We start from the raw sequence: 27,544 nt of genomic DNA, 5'->3' as shown, positions 1-27,544 counted from the left end.
TGTGTGCTGACAGTTACCATTTGTCTGTCTGCCTGTCTGTCATCATGAGAACATGGGGGGGGTGTCTCCCAACACACATCTGAGGTGTCCTCAATGGCAGGTTGCTCCAACCCAAACCAGCTGGGACTTGCCTGCCTATTATCCATCCTCCTACTGCTGTTACCACGGCCCTAAGTGCCTCTGCTGAACCTCTGGCCTCTCCATTCCAGGAAGCAAAGAAGCGCTGAAAACAGAAAATTGGAGGGGCTGGGGAGACCTCTGGGAAAAAGAGTAGAATCCTCCATGCAGCCCAAGTCTTGGATGTTAGTAATGGTACCCACCCCCACCCCCTTTTATATAGAATCCTCTAGGAAAAGTGAGCCCAGTGCAGGGGAAAAAAAAAAAATGTGTATGCCAAACAGTTGGCATAGAAACCTAGAAGGCTCACTGACCATCTGAGGGATTTCTGTGGATACCAAACAGTTCCTCTGACTTAGAAACCAAGGCTGGCCGAAAAACCAAGCGCTGTGGGTTTCCATCTCTCTTGATTGATCTGTGCTTCTCGACCCCAGCTGTGCAGCAAAATTACCTGGAAGCTGTGTCCCAAGCTGAGCAGGACCACGGAGCGGACCACGTGGAGAGGTCAAAGATGCACAAAGCTTAGCGAGGCCCGTTGCGATGCAAACCGCTGTGAGATGTGGTCAGTTTCCTCTGGGACCACCGGTGTCCTAGACCCCTCCTCGTCTGTGAATGTGCGGGCAGGACCTCTAAGAAAAACTGCCCTGGTTTTTCATATCCAATTATCATATCTTTACATTTTCGTTTCCTTCCTACGTTGTGCTCAGTGTTTCTCATTTGGCTTTAAACGTCTTTTTTATAATTGGTTCCTTTAAATCCGGTCCAGAGCAGGGTACACGCGGTGCGTTTGCTGGAATTTCACAAGTCTGTTTCTAATTTATAGCAAGCCCCCCCCCCTTCATTTTCCTTCTTTGTTGAAGGGAGAGGTAGGTGCTTGTTTTTTAATACTGACCAGCTCAGGACAGACCGGACGTGGGTTTGTAAAAAGCTTATGCTACCAGATACATACCACAAACTCTGTTTGAGTCTAGGGTTTCTTAAACCATTTCCACCCACGACCCCTCCTTGCCTGGAGAAATTTTTATATGTTCCTGCTCTCTAGAAGATGAAATATGTAAGGTAACATGTCCACTTTACAGCGTCCTCTGGAAGGTTTGGGGGAATCTCAAGTCTGGAAAGTGGAGCTTGCAACTGCGCCAGGGTTAGAGATGGACCTGGGATAGGGAGCTCCCGGTCCCCCGAACCCTGGAACCTGCCGCCCGCAGTCCTAACACTCGGATTCCTCTTGCAGGCCCAGTCTTCTGATCGCAGCCAGCATATGGGGCCATGGCCCGGCTCCCGGGGCACCCGGAGGCCCCCGGCCCGGAGCATGGCAGTACAGGCCGGGGAAGCCGAGGCGGTCGAGCGGCTCGGGCGCGGCACGTCATTATCAACGTCGGGGGTTGCCGGGTGCGGCTGGCCTGGGCCGCGCTGGCCCGCTGTCCCCTGGCACGCCTCGAACGCCTGCGGGCCTGCCGCGGCCACGACGAGCTGCTGCGCGTGTGTGACGACTACGACGTGAGCCGCGACGAGTTCTTCTTCGACCGCAGCCCGTGCGCTTTCCGCGCCATCGTGGCGCTGCTGCGCGCCGGCAAGCTGAGGCTGCTGCGGGGCCCCTGCGCCCTGGCCTTCCGCGATGAGCTGGCCTACTGGGGCATCGACGAGGCGCGGCTGGAGCGCTGCTGCCTGCGCCGCCTGCGCCGTCGTGAGGAAGAGGCCGCCGAGGCGTGCGCCGGGCCACCGGGTCGCGGGCCCCAGGGAAGCCCAGTGCGAGCCCTGGGCACCGGGCGGCTGGAGCGCGGCCGACGGTGCCTGCGCGATATGGTGGAGAACCCGCACTCCGGGCTGGCAGGCAAGCTCTTCGCCTATGTCTCCGTGGCCTTCGTGGCCGTCACAGCCGTCGGCCTGTGCCTGAGCACCATGCCTGACATACGAGCAGAAGAGGAACGGGTAAGTGTGGGCATGGGCTTCAGGGCAAGGGCAGGACAGAGGGGAGCCAGGATCATGGAGGTATGGACAAAAGGCCACATCTGGCACCCAGGTGGGATGTAGAGATTCAGAGGGTGCATGCCGATTACTAGTCCTGGTTGTCCACTATGCCCCCTGCCCCGGCTAGAGCTACAGGCTCCATAGCCCTTCCCCCATCCCCATGCCAAGTGAGTGGTCAGAAATGAGGGTCCAGTGTGCTGATGCATGAGACTCCAAACTACACTCAGTTTCAGGACAAGGACCCACAGCTTTTTATCTTGGGGCCCTCTCGGCCTCTCCAATAGCTTAGCAAGCGGTACCTACAAAGTCTGGACAAGGTAGAGCCAATAATAATAGTAATAATAATAATAATAATAATAATTCCATATCTTAAGGGTCTAAAATAGTGGTTCTCAACCTTCCAAATGCAGCGATCCCTTAATACAGTTCCTCATGTTGTGGTGACCCCCAACCATATTTTCGTTCCTATTTCATAACTGTAATTTTGCTACTGTTAGGAATTTGATATGCAACCCCCGTGAAAAGGTTGTTCGAGTCCCCTCAAGGGGTCACTCCCCACACGTTGAGAAGCACTGGTCTAGAGACCTACAAATCTGGACATCCCGGGGTTAGAGGGCCTTTACGGAGAAATGAGGACTCTGATCTTGTTGAATGATCTGTTTCTTTTCCTTTTCCCACTGTCTTGTCCACCGATCCTAGAATGCCAGCACACAAAATGTGGACAGATCTGTTACTTGTGGTTAACCAGTTCTCATAACAGGCTAAAAGAGATCAAACAAAACAAACCAACTTAATAGCATTGGTGCACACTGGTCATCATGGAAAGTTCTGGAAACAAAGGGAAAAGACATTATGTAGCAGACTGGGGTCTGTTTGGAGATGTTGGGATTCCTGCAGAAGAGAACATTCCACATTTGAATCTAGCTGAGTGCTATCCAGGTCCTCCCAGCCCCTTCCCTAGGCACCCTCTGTCTGCCTCAGCAGACACTCCCAGCTTCCCCACGCTGACACCCCCTTCCTTGGACAGAGCTCTCAGGCCACTTTTGGGAATTCTGTAGTGTCCCTGGCCATGCCCAGTGATCACCTAATGGGATAACTCATTCTGAGAAGCCAAACTGGCCAAGAGCATGGCAGCCCTGACTGCATATTAAACTTAAACGTAAACTTAAGGAAATTCATTTGGCTTGCTTCATTATTGAGTGCCCCAAGCTGGAGCCACCTCAGGTCATGTTAAATGGTCATGAGTTTCTGGTTCTGCTTCTAAGATGATCCCTGAGGCGTGAAGTTTGGCTACTTATTCTCTCTGCCTGCCAGTAGTAAAGCATTTGCCTAGCTTCCACAGTGGAGGTGGGGTGGGGGAAGAGACACTCAAAGCGTTGGATTTTTACATAGTAGTAACTCCATACATTACTCGCCTCCCTGTTCCCCCAACAGTGTACACTTCTAAGCACCACCTTCATAATTCAGTTTCTGTACCAGGCTTTTTCTTTCGGGCCACCAACCAGTTCCCAAATCATGACACAGAGACTTAATAATTTTGAATGCTCAGCCTAGCTTAGGTATGTTTCTGGCTAGCTCTTTTAACTTCAATTAACCTGTTTCTCTTTATCTATCTTTTGCCTCGGGGTTTTTTACTTTTCTTTCCTTCTGTGTATCTTACTTTCACTGCTTCTCGTGTCTAGCTGGCCTATGGCTGCCTGGCTTCTTGTCCTGGGCATGTCCCTCATTCTCTCCCCCTCCTTCTCCCTCTCCTTCCCTTTTTGAGCCTAGCTTTCTCCTCCTACTTATTCTCTCTGCCCTCCAGTCCCACCTATCCTTTCTCTGCCGAGCTATTGGCCATTCAGCTCTTTATTAGCCCAATCAGGTGCCTTAGGCAGGCAAGGTGAAACAGATGCAGCACATCTTTGCATAACTAAGCACACATCTTTACATCATTAAACAAATACAGCATTTTAAAAAAGTAATACACCTTTACACAGCTAAAGTAGTATTCTGCAACACAAACAAATGTAACACCTCTTTACATAGTCAAAATAATATTCTACAACAAGTTACAATTAAAAAGTGGTGACCCCCTATTGGGAGAGAGGCATCCTGCCAAGGTATATTCTACAGTGTGGACTCACACGGTCTCTTTGGAAAGCTTTGGCAACAGAGAGCTGTACAAAGGTGGTTCTACTGAATCTGTCTGAAGGACATCTGCTCTCTGGCATGTTAGGGACAAAATGGACCCACAGAGCTTCCAGTGGTCCAACTGGAGCCAGCTTGGTAAATCCCTTCTCTCTACTGCCTGGGATGTGGGGAAGCCATGAAACGTCAATATCTCGTCTGGAAAATTGCTCTCTGCTCAACATAACCAAATAGCTGCTGATCACCCTCGTAGTAAAACCATGGCTTCAATGTGATTAGAATAAGTCTTCCAACCTGTGGCTCTGGCCATGCTGCTCAGCATACTGGGACAACATGAGTGTAAATCTCACTCTCTTGCCAGCACTTCCGGTGGTGGCTATTGAAACATTAGTTCCTGTGAAGAGCAGTTTTGACACATTGTGTCAGGCCTACCTGTGAAGGGGTTCTGGGTACACAGTGCTTTCTCCGGCTTGTGTGGTTTGGGCAGTGAGAAGCCCTAACTCCCCCTACACCATGTCCTGTGACACACCTTAGGAGACCTTGATCCAGAAGCCGCACAGAAGGGGCCTCTGGGGTCTCTAGTGTGCAATGACCAGAGGTGCGACTCAGTGTGGAGCACTTAGGAAACGTCTGTCCTCTGCATGCATTAGGGGCCACATAATTGGCAATGTTGTGACCATCTCTCAGGAGGAAAAGGCCTTATATCCCATCGGTTGCTTCATTTTTAGAAAAACATACATAAAACTTGCCATGTGCTAGCATCTTGCCACATGCTAGCATGCAGCCGTGATGCTGCACACATTCATAGGTGTGGGGCTTTTACACACCCATCTCCAGAACTCTCCACCTTAAGAACAACAGAAATTCTGTCACCCATCACCAAGTGGACAGAACATGAGGATGTTACACTCGGTGAAAGAAGAAGGTCATGAAAACCCGGGGTGAGAATGTAGCTCAGTGGTAGAACACTTGCCTAGTGTATTCAGGGTGCTAGGTTAAGTCCACAGCACAGCCAAGGAAAGAGGAAGGAGGAAGGGAAGGGAGGAGTAGGGGGAAAAGGAAGGAGGGAGGGATGCTGTAAAAACAAATAACTGTTACCCTGCATACCGCGTGTGGTGGTATCATGAAGATGGAGACTATAGTGGTGGGTTCTGGGGGCTGCGGAAGGTTTGGGGAGCTGATATCTGCTGGGATCACAATCATTGCATACTAAATTGTGGCCCTGGAGTGAGTCATCAGTGTCTTAGCACCAGGTGCTGAAGGAGGTTGGAAGGACTCAGAGGCAGGGCCTGGAGTAGGTCTTGCAGACGGAGATTGGGTTTAGTACTGTGTCTCTCCAAGCTTGTCCTCTGCCTTCTGTGGGAGACCTGCAGAGGAGACAGGAGCCCCCACCACAGAATTTTTCATTAGTCAGATACTGGATACTCAATCTGCATAGTGATACTGATTCAGTCTGAAACTTGCATCCATTTTGATCTGGGAAGCTCACTCTAAGAGCATGTCCTTCACCGATGCTCCCACGGTGTGCAGCGGTAAATAGAGGGCTGTTATTCTAGTACCAAACACTAGTTCTTAAACTAGAAATGTGGGCTGGGGAGATGGCTCAGCAGGTAAGGGTGCTTGTGGCTCTTCCAGAGGACTCAAGTTCAGTTCACAGCAGGTGACTCACAACTACCTGTCACTCCAGCTCCAGCGGAACTGATGGCCTCTTCCGGCCTCCGGGGCTATCTTTGCAGCTCCTAGTTCCACGTTTTTGCTGAATCCATTTCCATTTCATCTGTGAGCAGCCCTGTTTGTCTTCTCTGAGAAAGCCAGCTAGTATCTTCAGAAAGCCTCCAATGAGTCTGTAGCCTTCACTAGGTTAGGGTGGAGGAGACAGCTCCTCGACTTTCCACATGCTGCAGGCCAATGTTAATGTGTGTGCTCGGGTATTGTGTGCCTTTTCCTGGGGAACATGAACAAGCATCTGTTCAGGTAGACACCAACAAAATGACTACTCGGGTCTGCCTTAGTGAACCCGTGAGTGTGTTGTGTTTATTTACAGGAACGTGAGTGACCACTTAGGCTACTAACAAGCTCACCCAACAGGTGAGGACTCATGAAAACTGCATCCCTGGAGCTCTCTGCCTAGATTACAGACGACTTTGGGAGCTGGAGAAACGATTCAGCAGTTAAGAGCACTAGCTGCTCTTCCAGAGGTTCTGAGCTCCAATTCCCAGCACTCACATGACAGATCATAACCATCTCTAACTCTCATTCCAGGAGATCAGATACCTTCTTCTGGTGTCTGAAGACACTGTATGCATGTGCTACATACACACATGTTGCAAGCAAAGCACCCATATACATAAAATAAAAATAAAGGGGAAATTTTATAGGTAGCTTGAGCAATCACTAATCTTATATAACTCTGGGAAGGAATTTACTGAGTCCTGTACATTTCAGGAGCTTCTTGAGCCTTGTAAGTAAACTACTTCCTGAATCTTATTAGCCTGCCTTCCTACTTTAGGAGAGTATGTTTCAATTTGGAGGAAATAGCTACATAACATCAGAGTCCTTAGGAATCCCCAGGACAGTGGGGCTCAAAGAACCTATAACCAACATACGCCCTGACCATGACTGGTAGCCCTGATTACTATGGAATCAATTGGAAGTAGATGTCGTCTAAGAACTCTATCCACAAGGCCAAGAGGTAACCGTGGAAATGTGCTCTTCTCTGGGGTTGAAGGTGCCCTTGTTGGTAGGAAATGCACAGCAGAGGTCAGGCTTTGGGCCGGGAGGTTATGTTTCGGTATCTGTTTTGAGTGACTCAAATGTGTGAAGAGATGATGCACAGACAATTTTATGCCAACAGATAACTGCAAAGTTCCTTCTATGCGGTGGTGGCTGCTGTGTTGCCTGGAGACAGAGCTGAGCGCTTGCCTGGGCCCTGGAGCACAGCGGGGATGGGCTGTGCTTGCCAGTCTGCCTGAGAACAGCCTGTCGCTGTTGAAGGCCTGTGGGGTGCGGGGTGCTTTTCAAAATCCATCGTTTCCTTTTGCACTGGGCTGCGTGACTGTGCCAGTCAGTGTTTCCTGTTGGTCACGTGATGAAATGAAGGCTAGTGTAATGAGCTATGGATTTCATGCCTGGGATCTCAGCTTTGAATTCACTGGGGTTATTTTCTGCAGCAGCCTGGAAAGCTGGTGGTGACAAAAGTTTCCTCTGCACAGATGGACTCCAGCAAACACAAAGCTCTGCCACCTTCTGGCAGAGTGAGGGCTTAGCGGTCGCTGAGCCAGTTAGTCAGGATTCCCCAGAGAATGTGAAAGGATGCGCTGCTCACAGGGTTTCGCTGTAAGGACTCAGTGCATACAGTCTCTGGCTGAACTGTCCTGGACCTGCAGCTTCTGTGAGAGACCTGGAGGGCCTCGGCAAGGCTTAGAGCAGAAGAGGCTGGAGTCCTGGCCCCACAAGGGAGGCCTTCTGTGACATTCATTCTTCCATATGACTGGGCAAGGCCAGTTGCAGGGGAGGAACGTCTGTTTTGCCACATTTTATCTAGACACCATCACAGGCACATCTGGAGTTATGTCTGACCAACCCCCAGCCACCCCAGAGTCCACCCAGTACACATAAAGTTCCCCCATCACATGAGCTCTGGCCTTTGGCCCATGCCCACCCTGGTGTCTCTAGCTGGAGGTTCTCCACTCACCGGTTCCCATGAGAGCCTTGCCAGATGACAGAGTGCACTTCCAGCTCTGACTGAGACATCTGTGCATTCGTTGTCCCTGCCTCTGGATCATGTCTGGGGAACCTCTGACTGGTTTCATGGGATGTGGAGCCTGAGGCTGGATGAGGCTCATCTCTAGGGAGTGACCAGGGGAGCTTCAGCGCTGGCCTTCCATCCACACTGGTGGGAAAATGGCCCTGTTACATGTGACGCAGAGCCATATTCTGTAGTCCTAACATCAGGGCTCCTTCCATTGTCCCAGCATCTAGGGTAGACAGCATGGCCAGCCACATGGTTTTTTTCTACATTCTTCAAGGGGCTGTAAGGCCATCCTTCCCCTCAACAAGGGCAAAAGAATGTAGAACAGATGCCTTTGAGTGAGGCTAGAGTCAAGCAGCTGGATCTCTTGTGTGAGCAGTAGAAACCTCTGCAGGGCACTAGTGCACGGGGCTGGGGGGGGGGGGGCACAGGTGGGAACTCCTTAACCAGGCAGCTACGAACCCAGGGAAAGGAAGCCTCAGTTGCTCTTTGCTAGGAGAAAAGACCTAACCTGGCCAGGATCCTTTACCGTTGCTGACAGTGACAGACTACTGCCCTGCACCTCTCTGCTTGGGGACCTGCCCTCAAGAATGTCACCAGGTCCTGTCACCTTCAGAACCACAGGAGCCTGGGAGGTTAGAGGGTAGAGACTGGGCCTTACCTGAGGCTCGAGCCTTACAGGACCACTGTATGGTCAGGTCGGTTAACTCTAGACTCCATGTCCCCATGTCCAGCCAGTAGTGTGTTTGATTGGCAAACCTGCCTGTTTGCAAATCCACCTGCCAATAAACCAGCAGGACATTACAAAGTGAGTCAGCAAAGGGTTGAGCTGCAGTCAGGGGTCTGAGCAGATCTGTTTGCATTTCTCTTCTGGAAAACATGGTGATTGCTCTTCAGATTGCTGGGACTGTGGAGTAAGCATGGTGTGTGGCTTTGGGCCTGTTCAGGGCAGCCCCTGTTATGGCCAACCCCTCTGCTCGGAGTTGGTGTGGGAGCCCACGACCAAGATTGTTGCCCATTTCCATGGGAGGCCCCGTGGGTGCTTCTAGAGGTGTTGGGAACAGCGGGCCTGGTCAGTTTGCTGGATACTGGCTAAAGATAAAGTGGGGGCATTTGTTTTTCCCAGCTTCCTTCACAAATTTAGCAGAGAAAAAAAATCTAGATTTGTGTTTTGGATTTTGCCTTAGTTTGAAAAAATGGTGTTAAAGATGTGTCTAAATGCCTAGGAGAGAAGCTGCAAGAGCAAGACTCTTTCCTGCAATCTCTCTTCTGTCCTCATAGGAGTCAAAATTGGATACTGGTTAAATCCTTATACTAAACGCCTATTCTTTTTTTTTTTTATTAATTTCAAGTGTGTGTGAGAGAGAAAGAGAAAGAGAGAGAGAGAGACAGAGACAGAGACAGACAGAGAGGGACAGAGAGAGACTGCATGTGGAAGCCAGAGATGCTGGATCCCCTGGAGCTGGAGTTACAGACAGTTACGAGCTACCTGATATGGATGCCCGGAACTAAACTGGGGTCTTCTAGAAGAGCATCTAATGCTCTTAACCACCAAGCCACCTCTTCAGCCCCTAAATGCCTGTTCTGACTGTTGTGGGACCGTTAAACATTTATTTCTCCTCTAGGACCTCAAATTCTCCATCCATCAAATGCAGGTTCTTCAAAGAGGTGAGAGTCAATGATTCGTGAGAACTAGGGGGCTCCTTATCCTTTTGCCCACAAGAATACAAACATACCTCGCAGGACCACAGCAGCTCTGTAAGAGGGGCTCTGTGTGGTACAGGTGGGCCCCAGCCCCGTGAAGTGGGCACCGCCCACCGCTCCCCACCCCACCCCTGGCCTCCATCCCCCGCCCCACCCCCTGTCTGACTCCAGAAGGTTCTGATAACAAGTAAGGACTATTGGTCTGCAGACACCACAAAGCTGGATAAGAATGGCAGACCAGGAAAACCCTCTGCCTCCACTGGTGACATGCTCAGCACATGAAGACCAGCGGTTGTGCCCCAGGGCCTCATTTTTTGTAAACCATCTCGGTATACAGGGGTTATTTCTCCGCACTGTCCTCTGCATCGGCCAGCGCGTGCAGCTGAGATGCTAAGGACTCACTGGAACCGAGAGGAAATGGAAGATTTTTTTCCAAGTGTGTGTGATTTCTTTGCCTCACAGCGTTTCCCTAAATAGGATTGAATTATTTTGACAGATAAACTGTATTTTTAAGGGAACTCAGTTCACCCAAGCATAAATTCAACAGGCACCACCCAGTTTAGGAGAACATATTTGAGAAGTTGGAATTGAGATGATTTTTTGACTCCAGCAAAGCTTGAAATATTGAAGTGTAGCATAAAGGGGAAGTTGTCAAAATTCATCAAGTTAGCCATGGCCAGCTTATGCCATTTAACCAAAACTGTTCCCCATGAGGCACCACAGAAAGCTCTGTTGTAGTTTGGAGTGGAACTCTGTGGCAAAGACCCAGGTGAACCTTCATCCTCTGGGCTCCCTGTCTGTTAGGGGAAACCTTCCTAACCTGGGAGATATATATATATATATAAAACACACGCATACACACGCATACACACACACACACACACACACACACACACACACACACACACACACACACATATAAAACCTCTCACTCGAACATGGACTTGGACATCTTGAAAAATAAGCATGCCACCTCTATGGGAGCATTTGTTACCAGCTCAGTGTCTACAGAGCTTGGCGGAAGCAGTCGAATCTCAGGCCCTGATACCTAACTCGTCTCTGTCCACCAGCCAGGGGTCTCTGTGCCTCCTCCCTGTAGCCTAAAGAACATGCAGATCTCAGAATGATGATGATGATGATGATGATGATGATGATGATGATGGTTATTATTATTACTATTGCAAATGAGAATTTGTTTTTATAGACAGTTGCAAAGTGCAGAGCCGTTCACAGTTCCCAGAACAGAAGGACATTTAACTGAGAGGGCCGATGGGCTCCTCTTAGCCACCTTCCTCCTCGTGACTTCCTTTTCCTGCCAGGATGGTGGCCCACCCCCAGCCTGTCTCACAGCACCATGGCTAGAGCCCTCTCTGTACACCCTGCCTCTCTGCACAGCATCGAGAGATGCGATGTTAAACGTTCCCTTGTGGCTGCTCTTCCCCGACTCTTCACTGCTCTGACTCCGCGGTGATCATTCTTGTCCACGGATGACTTGGAGGAATTTCATCATGTGGTGTGTCGCTGATTGTGACTGGGCCTTGTGACGGCTCTACAGGCTGTTCCTCAGAGATCAGATCAGTGATCTTGGGTCCATTCATCCGTATGTCCTTCCAGATTGCTAGGCTAAACCAGTGAAGGAATCCTTCTCCAGATTCGCCTGCCTGTCTCAAACACTATGTCATAGCTGTTTAAGTCTCCTTGATCACTAGGCGAGAGGCCTGTTTTTCCATCTATATCTGCTAATTACTCACTCCTCTGACAATTGACGTCTCTTCTTTGCCAACTGTCCTTAGGTGGTTGTTGGTTCTCGATCCTACATGAACACTGCGGTGCTTTCCTGCCGACCGCATGTGTGTCTCAGGGGCTCAGCTTGCTGGGGGAAGCCCTCCCCACCTTGCTTCTCCTGTCACTTAGACCTCCTACCTCAGCATGAAGCTCCACAGGTCCAGCATCCTCCTCCTCCTGCTGGGCACCTCCTTGACAATCCCAGGCTGACTGAGCTCAGTGAACGCCCAAGAAAGAGCTTTGTCTGGCCTTTTTAAACCAGGTGAGGGCCAACTCGGCCCTGGCTGCTGGCGCTCTCCCATTTACAATCCTGCCTAAGAAGCTCCCGATCTTGCTTGCCTTGGGTCCCCCATGAGCCTGACCCTCGGTGGATATCTGTTGAATCTGCGCTCAGTAATGTGGAGAGAGTCTGAGAGACAGGTGGTGTATGTTTCTGCCTCCCACCAGAGGCTGAAAGAGGCATTCCGCCCATAATTGCTGGCCAGTAGGCTGAACAAGGAAGACTAGAAGCAACTTCATTAAGCCTCAGAGGTGCATTTCCTAAAATGTAGCATTGTTTCTACTTAGTCCTAATAGACTGCATAAATAAGTTCTTCATTTTAACATGGTATGGTAAAATATGGATGACTAAATGTCAATGTTACTCTACTTTTGAGACTTTGGTTGCTTGTGTACATGATCCAGCATAAGCTTTGACTACACATTGGCAAAGTTACTGCCTCTGGGTCATCACTTTGGGGCAGGTCCTTCTGTTCTCAGGATGCACCCTGAGCAGGAAGTGTTTTACCTGTTCCTTTTTGGTTTCTGATTCCTGGGTCTGTGATTGCATTCCAAAGATTCACCTGTTGACAATAGCCAGTGGCTTCCTCCTCGCAGGCTATGGCCACCTTTTGTATAGATTTTGCTGCAAATACAAGCAGCTAAAAGTGCATTCAAAACAAGTGAATTTGTCAAGGTGATTGTTTAAAAATAAACAGAAAAAAAATAGTGGGAAAACTGTTCTAGTCAATATTAGAATAAAAACGTGAAGAGCCTAGGAATTTTCTTAGCAAGAAAGGCTCTGTGTTCAACATGAGGCTGGGTGAGGAAGAGAAAGAGCCAGGGAGTGTAGCATCTTGTGTGCTTAGATGGGTGAAGTGGCTCCCCAAATTGGTACATATGCATGATGCCATCAGCCACAAGCCCAGTATTCTCGGAACCTTCCAGAACATCCTTAAGGACCTAGAGAAATGCATGTGTTCAACTATCTGTGAGTAGAGAATAAGGAAATTAGATGAGAAGGAAGCCTGATCATCTTTGGTGTCTAACGGCTTCCCAGACTTGGAGTATGTGAATGGTGGTCACATGCTTACTAGTGGCTGCGGTTAATATTCAGCTGACGTCAGCTCTGTCCCTATGGTGTCTCTGGCTCGTAGGAACCTGGGACATCATTGGTCTCATTTTCCTCCTAGCTAGCCAGTTAAGAGGGCTCCTGGCTATGCAGAGCATGATCTTTTCCACTGTCTTGTTGGGGACGCACGTGTCTAACACCAGCGGTGACATAGGAAGGAAGACAGGGGTCTTTGGGGACATCATCCTAATATTTCACAGTTCCTATACTTACCAGATATAGGAACATAGTATAAAATTAAATAATTACCTACTTAGTAACAGCTCTTAGAAATACTATATGCAAAATTAAATATGATTTTAGTAAGACACATATTGGAAAGTGCAACAAGTAAAATTAAACAAACATATACTCAGTAACAACAGAGTGCTCACCCTGGCAATTTGGAGATGATCACATGCAGAAATAGAACAAATCTGTGTGGCAACTTAATGTAGGAAGTGAAACCTTCCCACATCTATGAGTGGTTGTCTTAATAGATGCAGCCTGAAAGGTTTTGTTATTGTTTTGGTGTTTATTTGTTTGTTTGTTTGTTTGTTTTTTCAAGACAAAGTTTCTCTGTATAACAGCTCTGGTTGTCCTGGAACTCATTCTGTAGACCAGGCTGGCCTCCAACTCAGAGATCCACCTGCCTCTGCCTCCGGAGTGCTGGGATTAAAGGCATGCACCACCACCAGTAGCCTGAAAGATATTTAAATAAATTCCAAAAATGTGGGAGGCCATGGAAAAAAAACCAAAGCCATGTTATTAGTAAAAGAAAATGTAAATTAATATACCCAGTCTCATGGATATGGGGGAAATCATTTTAGCCTCAACAAAAAAGCCAGAAACCATAAAGGTAATAAAACTACAATGTTTGTGACAATAGGCCAATAATCTTCATATAAAGGCTCAAACACATTCATAAGAAAAATGATACCTCAGGGAGGAGGAGGCTATGCCTGTGAGCCAGCTATGAAGGTTAGCAATGCCCAGAAAATGTAGCAAGTGTTCTCTATAGTAAAAAGAATGGCACAGCCCATTCAATGATGGATAGTGTATTTTTTTGTGTGTTGGCAGAGACTCCAATACTTGTCCCCACCAGTATGTGTGAGGTCTTTAAAAGTGGGCCTTTCACAAACAATGAATGGATGCAGAAGAGAGGGAGCTTCACGGGTGAGCCTATCCAAAGGAGGGAAGAGTGAGTCTCTAGCAGGGAGACCACTTCTGGGGCTGGAGAATCTTACCCAGTTCAGTGTTAGACCTATATAATGTTGGCCTAGCATGTGTGAAGCCCTGGGTTAAATAAACAAATAAAGCGAGGCAGAAAGTCCGTTTCTGGGCACTCTGCCTGAGAAGCCACGGGCTGTGCGTGCTTAAGATGTCCCCTGGTGCATTGTTTGTAGTAGGTAAAAATTTAATGAGAGAGAACATTTCCTAGTAATGGCAGTTGGATTAATTCAAACCAACCCACCTGCCACAAAGCTCGTGGTGGGCTGAGCCAAGCACAGAGCAGCAAGCCCACCCTAGTCCTCAAATAGAGCTGCAGCTGTGGGCTGTGGCCTTCAAGAAACAGCTAAAATTATCAGCTCCATGAGGAAGAGTGGCTGTGTGTTTTTTGTGCCATTGTTAAACCAAATGGCAATCTAATCTGCGATCTGGGACTCTCCGTGTCCTGTCTGTCTGCATCCTGCTGATTCCATCTGCACATCTAGCTGGAACCTCAGTGCACTGCTCAAAGCTGGGTGAAAGCATGCTTGACACTCCCAGGGCCACAGCAGAGCCCCCAGCTGCAGGAAGCGCACGGGCAGGCTTGGTGTGCCAGTCCCCAACCTCATGCGCTTGCCTACTGCGAATCCTTCTCTCAGAAGAAACCAGCGACATTTGGGGCGAGGGCCCTTGAAGGATTTCTGTATGCAGTGTAACACAAACTACTTAACAAAGTGTTGTCGGGAGAGCGGATCGGCAAGCCTGCTGCCTTCAGCACAGACTCTTGGAAATGAGCAGCTCATTATTTCTGCTTAAATGACTACAGTGATGTTTTTCAACAAGAGCTCCTCCTGAGTAGATTTGATATTCCTGTGCTGCTTTCCTGCTTGCTTCACCAAATCTGACTACGAGAGCTCTATTCCAGAGATAATTAAGAAGAATAAACCTCAAATGAGTTCAAAGTCAGATTTGGAGTTAGTGAAACAAGCTAACAAACACAATGTTCTGATTCTTCGGAGACAGAAGGTGAAATCAGCTTGGTCATTAACGAGAATGTGTTCTGCTGTGGTCTCGGCCCTCGTCGTGTCTGCCTGTGGACGACACCGAGCTAAGACTGCTGACTGCAGGAGGCTGGGTGATCCCCCCGACTGTTCTACCTGGCTACCTAAAGCAGATGGTTGGACTGATGAAGGGCTGGGAGTAAGTCCAGGTGATGTGCGAGCCGGAGGCGGAGTGGAAGAGTTTAATCACCCACGAAGGAAGACACAGACTCCAGATACATCTGTCTTCCTGTGCTTCCTCCTGTCTCCTGTCTGCTGGCTATCCTTAATTCGCAGAGAGTGAAATACACACTTAGTCGTCACGGGGCTTTTCGGCAAGCTACTGTCGCTAATTTTTCATCACACGAGACAAAAGCAGGGACAAAAGTGAGCCTGCGTGGAGCAGCATGTCAGTGTAGCTCAGTGGCACACCCACCCCACCGCTGATTGAAGTCTCGCCGCCATGGGAGTTGAGCCCATCTTTTTCTTTCACTGGAAAGTGAACAGGACCAGTGCCAACATGGGCCTCATGTCTACAGACCTTGCTTTCTGGAGCGTTTGGTTTTCCAAAGTGTGCCTGTCCTGTTCACTAGTTGTAAGCCAGCCTGGACTTCTTATTTCTTTCCTCTGCTGCCAGGATGGGTAGAGCATGAGTCACGTTCCTTTCCGATTGTTGTGCTGGTCACATAGTTGCTCAGATGTGGCCTGTGTGGGCCACACGCTTGACTTTTGTTTACTAATGTGAGTACTGCAATTCAACAGCAGAGTCAGAAGGTGGGGCCTAGTGGACATCATCAGCGTCCCGAGAGAGAATTATTCTCTACTCAGCAATCTACAAGCAAAATGAGTAACCCGTGTCAAGACAGAAGAAGACATTTCTAGGTGTGCAAAATCTAAAAGACATCTACCCCACCCTGTTCTCAAAACTGCTGGAGGGTATGCTTCAACAAAATGACCAGTGGGAGAGACACCTTGGGTAGGAAACAGGAATCCAAAGCTGGAAGGAGAGGCTGGAGGTCCAGGCAGGTGCTAGCTCCTGGGGGCGGGGGAGGGGGGGCGCGGGTAAAAGGCCAGGTACAGAGGCATATTCCTGTAACCCCATGACTTAGGACACTGCAACTGAAGGAGAGAACATTTGAGTCTAGTCTATGTAACTGAGTTGAGACCCTATCTCAAAAATAAAGGACTAAGGATGTATCTCAGTACCTGGTGCAATGGTCCAATCCCCAGTACTCTGGGGGTGGAGAGGAGGAGAGGGGAGGGGGAGGAAGAAAAGAATAAAACAGAGCACTTGCTCTCTGATTTGCTAGCACACTTAGAAAGGATGTACCAAGACTTATAGAAAGCCAAGCAGTTTTAGAATAAAGCCATAAAACCTCACATCTTATGAGGGAAAAATGTCGACCATTGCCTGGCTGGCTTAGCCAGTTCATCTTCTGGGTAATGTCCAACCTTTACATGGACAGGTAAACATGAAAGATGGAGTATTTGCCCCCTCTCTCCTTCCCAGGCTACGATATACTAGACATTCCCTTTGGGGCACTGAAGCAAGAAAATGGAGAGACTCAAGAAATCCACGAAAAAGCCTATAGAAGAAGTAAGTAAGTTAGGACAATCACGGGACTCTTAACAGACAAAATCCAGCTGCACACCACAGTCCAGCAATGAGCAAATGGAAATTGGGTTTTTTTTTGAAGTACTATTCAGAGCTGCACTGAACATCAACAGACCTATCAGTGAGCTAGACGCCTGATGAGGTGTGTGTGGATTTCTATGTGCCCCAAATGACAAGACAGCCAGGTTAATGTGCATACCTATAATTCTATCACTTGAAAGGTAATGGCAGGAAGGTTAAGAGTTCTAGACCAACCTGGGCTTGGTGAGATTCTGTCTAAAAAAAAAAAAAAAAATCACAGCACAAGCGAGAGACATCCATTACCAAAATGAACAGAGGTACATGTCTTGCCTCTGTGAATTGGGAGATCAGATGCTATGGGACTAACCCCAGCTGAGTGCTAGGGTCTATGAAATCTCATTCCAAACCTGGTTTTTTTTTTAATATCAGCAAGAAAATATTTATGGGACAATAGAGGAGCCACTTTTAAGAACTAGCTGGAGGAGTCACACCTCCTAACTTCAGGATTTATTCCAAAGCCGCGGCTAGATGCTGTAGCACTGTGAGAGGTAAAGCCTGCAGTCAACACGGAGAGCAGACACACATGCACAAGATCAGCTGAGTTTTTGTTTTTATGTGTTCAGGCGTTTTGTCTGTGTGTGTGTGTGTGTGTCTGTGTATCATGTGCATGCAGTGCCCGAGGAGGCCAGAAGAGGGCATCAGATCCCCTGGGATTGGAGTTACAAATGGTTGTGAGCCAGCTTATGGGCACTAGGAATTGAACCTGGGTCCTCTGGCAGAGCACTGAGCCATTTAACCACTGAGCCATCTCTCCACCCTCCTGCCTTATATTTTATTTTTAAAAACATTCAGCTCAAAATGGACCATAGATATAAACATAAAGTATAAAATGTGGGATTTCTACAGGAAAACGTAAAAGGCAGTCTTTGCTCATCTAGAGCGGAGCCTTCAGATGTTATATCAAAAGCCTTTCTACAGAAGAGAAATTGGTAAATTGCACTTCATCAAAGTTAAACACTTTGCCTGTGGAAGACTGCTAAGGGAATGAAAAGGCCTGGCTCCGACAGGGAGAAATATTTGCAAATCACAGATCTGACAAAGACTTGCAATTAGATGATATAATGAGCTGTATAAACTGAGCTGTAAGAAACCCCAGTTAAAAAGGAACAAAAGGTTTGAGCAGATCCTAGAGAAGACATACAAATGAGAACACATGAGAAGACACCGAGCTCTACAAACGAAGTGATTGTGCGAGATAACACACTTCCTAGGGCAAAGAGAGGCAGAGAACGAGGACATGTGTAGGTGGACGTGGTTTGAAAAGCAGTCGGGAGCAAGTGCTGACAGAGCTGCAGAGCGCCGGAGTCCCAGACCCTACATGGGAAGGCAGGTGGCGTGACTACAGTAGTGTGCTTTGATCGTGACATGATCAGATCCAGCGATCTACTCTAGGAACTTATCCAGAAGAAAAGCAAATGCCCACAGAGGCTGACTCATTAGTGTTCACACCAGCTTTGTTTGCCAAAGCCCCCGGAACACAAATGTGTATCCACATATGGCCGGTGGATATACACTGGCACCATCATGTAATGGGACCAGTCAATAGCAAAAAAGAACAAAATGTTGACAGAGTAACACTGGGGAACCACGAATCTCCTTGAGCAGGAATATGGACACCAAAGCCTCAGTCTAGATGCCATCCATGTGCCCATCTGGAGCAGGCAGGGTCAGCATGCCTGGGGGGACTGGCCAGCCCTGAGGAATCTGTGTTGGGTGGGACCCTTGTGAATCTTCCTCCTGGAAGATGCCTTGGTGTACTGTCTTAGTTCATAGAACTGACATGTCTCTGACATGTCTCCTTGTGCAGAAGACTTCGGACCCATTTCTAATGCTCCCTATGAGTCTAGTCCCCACATGAAATCCCCAGGTCAAAGTGGACAGTGTTTGAAATTTATCTGTGCAGAATTTTCGTCGTTGTCTATTTTGCTCAGCATTCTAGACCTCACCTGGAATACCCTGGACTCTAAAACCTTAGCCTCAGGCTCAGCTGATCCATGTGTACCGGAGAATGGATAGACTAATGGAACAACTCAGAAATTTCTAGTCAAGAAGGCAATGTGTCTGTCCTGTGAAGCTACATCTCACCTCCAACAATCCTAGAGAATCCCTAGGGTATGAACACAGAACGTTCCCAGCAGATTTGGTTTTGTAAGTTGTTGGTGTTTGGGGGGGGGGGCGTTGTTTCTGTTGTTTTTGGTAATTATGGATGATTCCACATATGGGGCTTAATGAAATACACCAATTCCAAATTCAGCTCAGTGTTTCTTACATAAAGAGGAAAATGGAACCCGAATAGACATTTGCCTCCCAGGTTCTCATGGGTGTCCTCAGTCTCTGACTTTCCAATTCATGGAGCTGCTTCCCTGGGAGACAGCTGACCTTGGTTTCCTGAGCCATAAGTAACCCCAGAAGCTGTCATTTGGGAAAGACTCACAGCACATTTTCCTGAAGAGGAGGTTTACTCGGGGGATCAAATATTCAAACACAGTTCGTGCCTCCAGAGTCCGAGCAGATAAGCCAGGAGAGGAGACACCACATTGACACTGCTATAATGGCCCATGCAGTGACTGCAGTAGCTAGCCAGTGGCCCCTGGGATGCCCAGGGGGGTCAGGTAGAGTGAGAGCTCTGCTGTACCAGGGCTGCAGCTGTGGGAAAGCCCCACTTCCCGCTGAGTGGCTGAGGACCAGGTGTGAAGTGTGGGGCTGGAGCTATGTGTGCTCCTCATCTAAGCAGCTAAACCCAGATGGCCTCCAAAGTCTCATCTCTGTTCTCCCCAGCCCCTTCTCCTCTGCACAAGCCCCTGGGTCTGACCATTGCTTCTTCCTGCTCCTCTTCAGTGGACAAGAAAACTGCCCCCTGGTCCCTCAGGAACCCCCTCCTTTTCCCCAGGACCCTCTCCCTAGTCTTTCAGAACCCTCTTACCCCCCAGACTCCCTTCTGTTACCCAGGACCCTTTTCCTGATCCCCCAGATTATCTCCTGCACCTCTAGGACACTCTTCTTGCTCCCTCCGGACCCACTTTCTGGTTCCCCAGCACTACCACATACTCCAAGGTCTCTCTAGTCCCTAAGGATCCCCTTCTGTCTTCTAAGACCTCTTCCTGGTCCTCTAAGTCTCTCGTCCAAATGAATAGGCCCTAAAAACAGACATACCTGTTCTCGTCCATCCAGATATGGCCGACCCTGCTTACCAGTGTGCAAACAGCTTACAGTCATTTCCAGATTCACCTTCAGTGAGAAACTTCTCCTGGGCTCCTCAGCCTAGGACCTGGCTTCTTCATGCAGACATCCCATACCATTACCTCTGTCCTGGTCTCCCTGGAAAGAAGCTAGCTTCTGAAGGGGATAAGAGGGTTCCAGAGACAGAGCAGGGGTAGGACTGTAGCCTAGTGGCCACCATTGGTCCAGAGAAAGAGAAGTCTAGAATCTGGAACTTCTTTTATTGTTGCATCTGCTACATGAAAGCTGGACGCGGCCGCAGCTGCTGGGTAGGGTGGAGTATGGCAAGTCCTGGTAACAGAGCTACCCGTGCTGCCTCCGCCAAGACACGGGGCATGTTTGCTCTTCCAGGGACTCTTGACTGTGGTGGGGACTCCCTCCGGCCCTCCAACCCTCAGATCCTCACATCTGACACTGCACATGGACATCACAGCTTGCAGAATAATCGGAACTCGAGTGAGGAAAAGTACAAGCAGATGCCAAATAAAATTACCCATGGAAGCTCTCCAGGGGCAGCTGAGGATGAGCACAGGCTTATTTCTGACCTGGTTTTGGCCAAGTAGGACAGATATATGTCATGTCATGGTGAATCAGGCTCTGCCTTCTGGGTTGAAAGTTCTAGAAACTGCTCCCGTCCACTAACCTCAGGCTTGAAGATACCACCACCCTTAGCTCAACCTGGTATTTTCTAGCCAGGGAGGTTGAGCTGGGTCCTTGAGGGGCAGCATCTGGGTCTTTCTCCAGCACAGGCCAATAGTGATCTGTGGGACTCGGAGGATATGTTCTGGGCCCTGGTACCCCCTGTTTTGTGGTTCTCAACCCACCAAGGGGCACAGGATTGTTTTCTCCCACCCTGTGATGGCAGCCATGCCTCCAAAATAGCTTTAGGGTAATGTCCTTGAGGTCAAACTGCCCAATGCAGATTCCATGTGTGTGGCCTGGGCAAGCTGACCCGAGGAACACAGGGAAGGGGACATTGAGACGAAGATGGACAGGAGACCTCTGAACATCCAGTGTCTTTACTGAAATGTGCATGGGAGTTTCCTTGAACAAGGCTGAGGCTAGAATCTTGCTTGTCCTATTTGTCTGGAAGTAGAGACTTTGACAGCAACAAGCAGCAGTCTGTGCATGAGACTCTGGGGTCAGGGCCAGGGCTCTTCCTCTGACTTGAGTGCAGCCCCCCACGCCTCTCATTAGCAGGAATGTGAGCACAAGGATGGCATTTCCAGCCACACAACAGGATGTAGGTCAAGGTGGGGGGCCTGGTAGCCCATTAATGCGGGAGTAGATGAGGCAGAGGCCTCTGCACTCAGTACCCTTAGATACAGATGGCCAGTTAGATGTGGCTAGCTAGGATTTGCAGCATTGAATAGAGAAGTCTGGGTGCCAGCTCCCTGCATTCCTTTCAGTAGTGACCTCCCAGAGTCCTGCTCTGCATACATAGGATGGCCTGCACATCCCTGAGTATTCTACCCATATCCCTCTGTGTGTGGGTGTCATTGTTGTCTGTACACCTACAAGTCATTGCTGAGCCAAGACCTGATGACCACTGAAGCCTCAGACCCCTTCTGAGTGGAGGTCTCACTAGTGACAGAAAGCTGCAGGCCTTACCACTCCGTCCGCTGGGCCTCGGACACAAGATGCTCACACGGACCCAGAGGCTCTCGCAGGAGGTGAAATCAGGGCCTGAGTGCTGTAAGCATCACTGTGGCTATTTCCCCCATAGTGGAGGTGGCCTGGTGACAGATTCTATCACACAGAGTCAAATACTCCAAGCTGGGGTGGCCTGTGGGCTGGTGTGGTTGTGGTGGAGGGGGGGAATCATCAGGTGAGACGTGGCAGCCTCGAGGTTGTATGTGGTTGGCTAGGTCTGCCGCATTTCCCAGCAAGGTAACTGTCTCCTATGCTGTTGGATAAATGCAGCTCCAAGCCCCGGATTGTATCCCAGCAGTGAGACGCCAGTCACAACCTCTGCCCATTGCCATTCACTTATTTTCTGTAGCCCAGCTAGCCACATACACTGAGGTTTGCTTAGAGACTGTTTTCAGAAAAAAATATTTTATTGAGATATAATTCACACACTGTACATTTAACACATTTGAAGTATCTTCCCATTCCATGCTTTTCAGAAGTAGTCCCATCACCACAAATGAAACCCTGTGTCCCCCCAAACCCTGTGTCCCCCAAACCATGCCTCCTGAACCCCAACCCCTGGCCACTAATCCACTTTCCTGTAGATTTCCTTAATTTGAACTCTGATACGAGTTGAACCATCAAGGGTGTCTTCTGTATCGTTTCTCCCATCACATTCTCAGGGTCCACTTACACTGCTGTCCGTTGATGATTCAGAGTATTCCATCACGTGAACAGACCACATTTTGTTTATTCTTCATCCATAGAATCGCATTCTGGTTATTTTGCCTTCTGATGTAAAAATCCTGTGCATGTTCTATGGAGACGTGCTTTCTCCAGCAGAGACCCACGCGTAAAGCTGTGGCGTCTGATGGTAACTCTACTACTCATTTAGGGAGCTGCCAGAATGTTCTCTAGAGTGACTGGACCAGTCTGCATTCCCATCGGCAGTGTATGGGAGTTCCAGTTCCTCCATATTCTCACTGACTTGTTACTGTCAGAGTCTATCTTACCATGTGGAGTGTCCTTCAGAACCGATGGCATCGTGTGTGTGTGTGTGTGTGTGTGTGTGTGTGTGTGTGTGTGTGTGAGAGAGAGAGAGAGAGAGAGAGAGAGAGAGAGAGAGAGAGAGAGAGAGAGAGAGAGAGAGGAGAGAGAGAGAGAGAGAGAGAGAGGGAGAGAGAGAGAGAGAAACATGTATATATATACCTTCTTTCATGGTATCATGAATGGGATTTAAAATTTTTCATTTTCAGATTATTTGTTGAAAGTTTATAGAGATAAAATTGACTTTTGTATATTTATCTCATATCCTTCAATGTTACTGAATTAATTTTTTCAGCTTTAATGTGTGCATTTATTTTAGTGGATTCTTTGGGCTTTTCTGTACATAAAGTCATGTCACCTGTGAACAAACAGTTATTTCTTCCTTTCCAAACTGGATTTATTTGTTTGTTTGTTTACTATATCAACTGTCTTGGTTTGAACCTTCAGAACTCCTTCGCTGCTGATTATCTAATCTTACTTAGGAGGGGGTTGTGGGGGTTTGAGACAGGATTTCTCTGTGTAGCTCTGGCTGTCCTGGAACTCATTCTACAGACCAGCTGACTTCAAATCCAGAGATCTGCCTGTCTCTGCCTCCCAAGTGCTGGGATTAATGGCGTGTGCCATTATCTCCCAGCTCTGATCTTACCTTTTAATGATGCTATTATTATGAATTATATTAAGGAGTTTCAGGTGCCAAGTCAACCTTGCTTCCCTAGCAAAAATTGTCCTCTATCATGTTTTTTTTTAACTTATTACATGCATCTATTTATTGAGAGAGGGCATGTGTGTGCCATGGCCCACAGATGAAAGTTAACGTGCAGAAATTGGTTCTCTCCTTCCACCATGCAGGTCTTAGGAATCAAAGTCATGTCATCTGTCTTGGTGGCAAATGCGTTTACCTGATGAGCCATCTCAAAGGTCCTCCATCATGGTTTCTAAGTCTTCCCTCTGCTGCTGGGTTCTGTTTGTTATCACTTTTAAGCTTTTATTGTTGTTGTTTTCATTTTTGTTTCTGAAATGGTCTCATGTAACCTAGTCTGGCCTCAAGACAGATATATAGTTGAGGATGGCCTTGAATTCCTGATTCTCCTGCCTGTACCTCCCAAGTGTTGGGGTTAGAGGAGCGCACCATCATGCTTGGCCTTATGTATGCTCCTGTAGTTTTTTAAAGATCACACTGTCTGGGCTTTGTGCCGAGGTCAACAGAATGAGCTCCGAAATATGTCCTCCACTCTTGTCAAGGATGGTGAAGACTTGGTGTTAATACTTGGAACGCTGCCGTCTGGACCTATGATGATTTCTTTGTGGGCCGCTGCCTCTGTCTCCAGGCTTGCTCTAGGTCTATCCAGACGCTCTTTCCCCCCAAGCCCATGTCTTCTTTGCTGTTCTAGAATTTGCCCATTGTGTCTAAATTACTCGTCTCGCAGGCACATTATTCCTTTTCCTCCTTGGTGGCAGTAGCAGTGTCCCATCTGCCTTTCCTGTTACAGTGGTATGAAGCGTGTCGATTTTGATCTTTTCAAGAGTCCACTTCTCAGGTCTGCCTTCTGCTCTGGTATTCCTGCTCTAATTTCTATTGCCTCTTCCAGTGCACTGCGATTCCTTTTCCTCTCCTTTCCCCAGCTGTCTAAAAGTGGAATGTTAGGTTATTCATGCCAAAGCTTTTTTTGTAGGCATCTCACCGATCATATCAGAAGTGCTCAGTGGTCAGTGGTTCCAGGTTTTAAATGCCTTTTCAGTTTCCCAGAATCAACCTGCCCATTAGCCCACATACAGAAATGATGTCAAATAAATCTTCAAAAGGAGGAGGGCAGACTGGGCCTTTTCAGCCAAATTCTTCTATACCCTTCCCCTATTCCCACACGTCCCTGGTGCGGGGTCTGTGTGACATCTCACGCCCCTCTCCTCCATAGGGCGAGTGCTCCGCAAAGTGCCGCAACCTGTTCGTGCTGGAGACGGTGTGCGTGGCCTGGTTCTCCTTCGAGTTCCTGCTGCGCTCCCTGCAAGCCGAGAGCAAGTGCGCCTTCCTGCGGACTCCGCTTGCCATCATCGACATCCTGGCCATCCTGCCCTTCTACGTGTCGCTGCTCGCGGGGCTGGCGTCAGGGCCCACGGGCAGCAAGATGCTGGAGCGCGCGGGGCTGGTGCTGCGGCTGCTGCGGGCGCTGCGCGTGCTCTACGTGATGCGCCTGGCGCGCCACTCGCTGGGACTGCGCTCGCTCGGCCTCACCGTGCGCCGCTGCGCGCCCGAGTTCGGACTGCTGCTGCTCTTCCTCTGCGTGGCCATGGCGCTCTTCGCGCCGCTCGTGCACCTGGCTGAGCGCGAGCTGGGCGCTCGCCGCGACTTCTCCAGCGTCCCCGCCAGCTACTGGTGGGCCGTCATCTCCATGACCACCGTGGGCTATGGAGACATGGTGCCGCGCAGCCTGCCGGGCCAGGTGGTGGCGCTGAGCAGCATCCTCAGCGGCATCCTCCTCATGGCCTTCCCTGTCACCTCCATCTTCCACACCTTCTCGCGCTCCTACTCGGAGCTCAAGGAGCAGCAACAGCGCGCGGCCAGCCCTGAGCCGGTCCTGCGTGAGGACAGCACGCGCGACGACAGCACGCGTTCGGCCAGCGCAACCGAGGACAGCTCGCAGGACCCCGAGAGCGCAGGCGCAGCAGGGAGCTCTCCAGGCCGGGTGGGACCCTCAGCCTAGTGCTCTGCTAAAAGCTTCTGGAGGGTCAAAGCCTCAGAGGACACCAAGCGCCCGCTGACTTGGTCTGGCATGCCGTTGCAGCCGGCCTGGCACCCCAAGCAACCCCGAGCTTCACGTAGCCTGGAGGATATAGCAGCCTGGTCTTTCTTTCCCCTTTTATTTTCCCTCCAGTTTTAAATTTTCTAAGGCTAATTAAAAATAATTGAGTCCCAGAAAGTCCAAGTCTGAAGCAAATGCCAGCCACCCCAGACTAACTTTCGCCTTCCCTTGCTCCCTCCCAATCTAGGGCAGCCCCAGGGAACAGAAGGTGACATCTACCTTGTGACCCCCAGTGGGCAATACCCCATGTAAAGGAATTCAGCAGGCACCTGACACTGCCAGTATCCACATCACCTGCCAAGTGTTGGGGCAGAGGTTTGCCGGGGCTCTTAGTCCCCTAGTTCTGCCTAACTGCTCTTTGCAAGGGGAGAGGAGAAACCTCAGCGTTGACCTCTGACCTCTGTTCCTCCACACCAGCTCAATCCGGTGGTAAGGTTGCTCAAGGTTTGCATAATGGACCTTTAACCCTTTCCCTGCCCTCCCAGCTGGTCTGCGGGAAGGTTGTCTGTCTCCAGGGGATGCTCTCTTCTGTTGGGACGTTTCCCTCAGACATGGCTCAAGTGAAAACCAAAACTTCAGTGAAGGGCCTAGCGGGGTGAGAGGGCAGTTCAGGGAGAAGCTGGTGAGGGCACCCAGGAGACTCCTGCTGGGACACTGATATGCCAAGGAGGCATGGCCTTTCTCTACTCCATGAAAGCAAGGGAAATGGAACTTTCCAAGCCATGTTGCTTCACCCCTTTCCCCACAAACCGGCAGGTGGTGGCCCATGCCTGTAATCACACTTGGGAAGTAGGGGCAGGAGGATCCGATGTTCTGTGACCCCCAGCCACCCACTCAACACACACACCGTACCTAAGAGATTCATAGACCTTCTCCATCAGGAGGGAAGGTCCTCTGTCTTCAGGCCATCATCACAGTCTACTGCATAGTAGCTTTCAGCAAGGCCCCTATGTGAGCTCAGTACAGGCCCATTTGGGGCCCTTGTACCACACAGGCTTTGCAAGAATCTACTGCAACCAAATAAAAAGTTGCAAGCCCCCTCCTTACAGCAGGAAGCCGAGTTCTGCTCAGTTGGGTATCATGTATGTTCTGTGCTGAGTTCAGGGCTCCTAGAGCTGTGATTCTGGGGGGTTGGCAAACTCACACAGCAGGAACAGAGCACCCCAACCTTTGACTTTGCTAACATCCTTGCTGATTGTACACACTGCTCTGACAGTGCAGTTAGCCCATCCTTACACGGTCCTCACTCCCCGGGGAAGGTGGGAGATTTCAGAGTATCAGGTAGAGAACTGAATCCAGGACTGGAGTGGGCTTGGATATCCACGGCATGTCTCTAGGGGTAGGGGTGGCATGGAGTAGCAGACATGCACACACATGGGCTTCACCTGTCAAGGCAACTGGGCATGAGAGATAAGGGTCCTGGGAAGCAAACAGGTACCTTGGTCTTGCCAGAAAGAAGCATTCCTCCAGGACCAAGCAAGAGATGGAGGCCAGTGACCCACACCAGGCAACCTTCTTCTACGTCTCTTCAGAGCATCCCACCTTCTCTGGGATCTTTGTGCAATCTCCTTGAGACAAAAGGGATACTCTGCTGTTAGATGTAGGAACAGTTGCTAAGGATGGGCCTGGCCAAGCCTGGCTGAAACCTGGAGCCCAGCATGGGGTTTGCTGAGCCCCTGATGGCAGCCCTCTACAGAGCCCCTTCCTGCTACTGGGCCCACATCCACCAGGGCCAAAGCCAACCGTTTTGTTTTGTTTTGTTTTTTGTTTTAAAGACATCTTTGAAGGAATGGGGAAAATGCAGGGACTAGAAGAGCCAGAGCATCCTCCAAGAGGGGGCAGAGCTAGAAGTTACCCCAGGGTACCTTGAGCTCAGGCCTGCCTCCCCAGCATGTGTAACAACATGGGTAGACCTTGAACACACACTGAAGGTGGGTCTGGGACGTTCAAGGTGAACTGCCTTTCCTGAATCAATGGCTTTGGGCTTGCTTAGGTCCCGATGGGGATTCTGGTACCAGCAGACAGAGATCTAGCTAGAAGGAAACCTCCTGTAACCAGGCTGGCATTCAAGGTGAACCC

At 49.3% G+C, this 27,544-nt stretch overlaps 1 protein-coding gene across 1 annotated transcript; it reads left to right on the top strand.

Annotated features, from left to right (window-relative positions):
• Positions 1-1,383: 1,383 nt before the first annotated feature.
• On the top strand, positions 1,384-25,638 carry Kcng2 (potassium voltage-gated channel modifier subfamily G member 2). Its single transcript, XM_059246232.1, has 2 exons — positions 1,384-2,046; positions 24,581-25,638. Exons 1-2 carry the CDS (start codon positions 1,384-1,386, stop codon positions 25,364-25,366), a joined length of 1,449 nt encoding a protein of 482 aa, XP_059102215.1. The 3' UTR covers positions 25,367-25,638.
• Positions 25,639-27,544: the final 1,906 nt, after the last annotated feature.

Source organism: Peromyscus eremicus, chromosome 19, assembly GCF_949786415.1.
Source record: "Peromyscus eremicus chromosome 19, PerEre_H2_v1, whole genome shotgun sequence".
In the NCBI taxonomy this organism is placed as follows: Eukaryota; Metazoa; Chordata; class Mammalia; order Rodentia; family Cricetidae; genus Peromyscus; species Peromyscus eremicus.
This window is presented reverse-complemented; position numbering and strand designations above follow the sequence as displayed.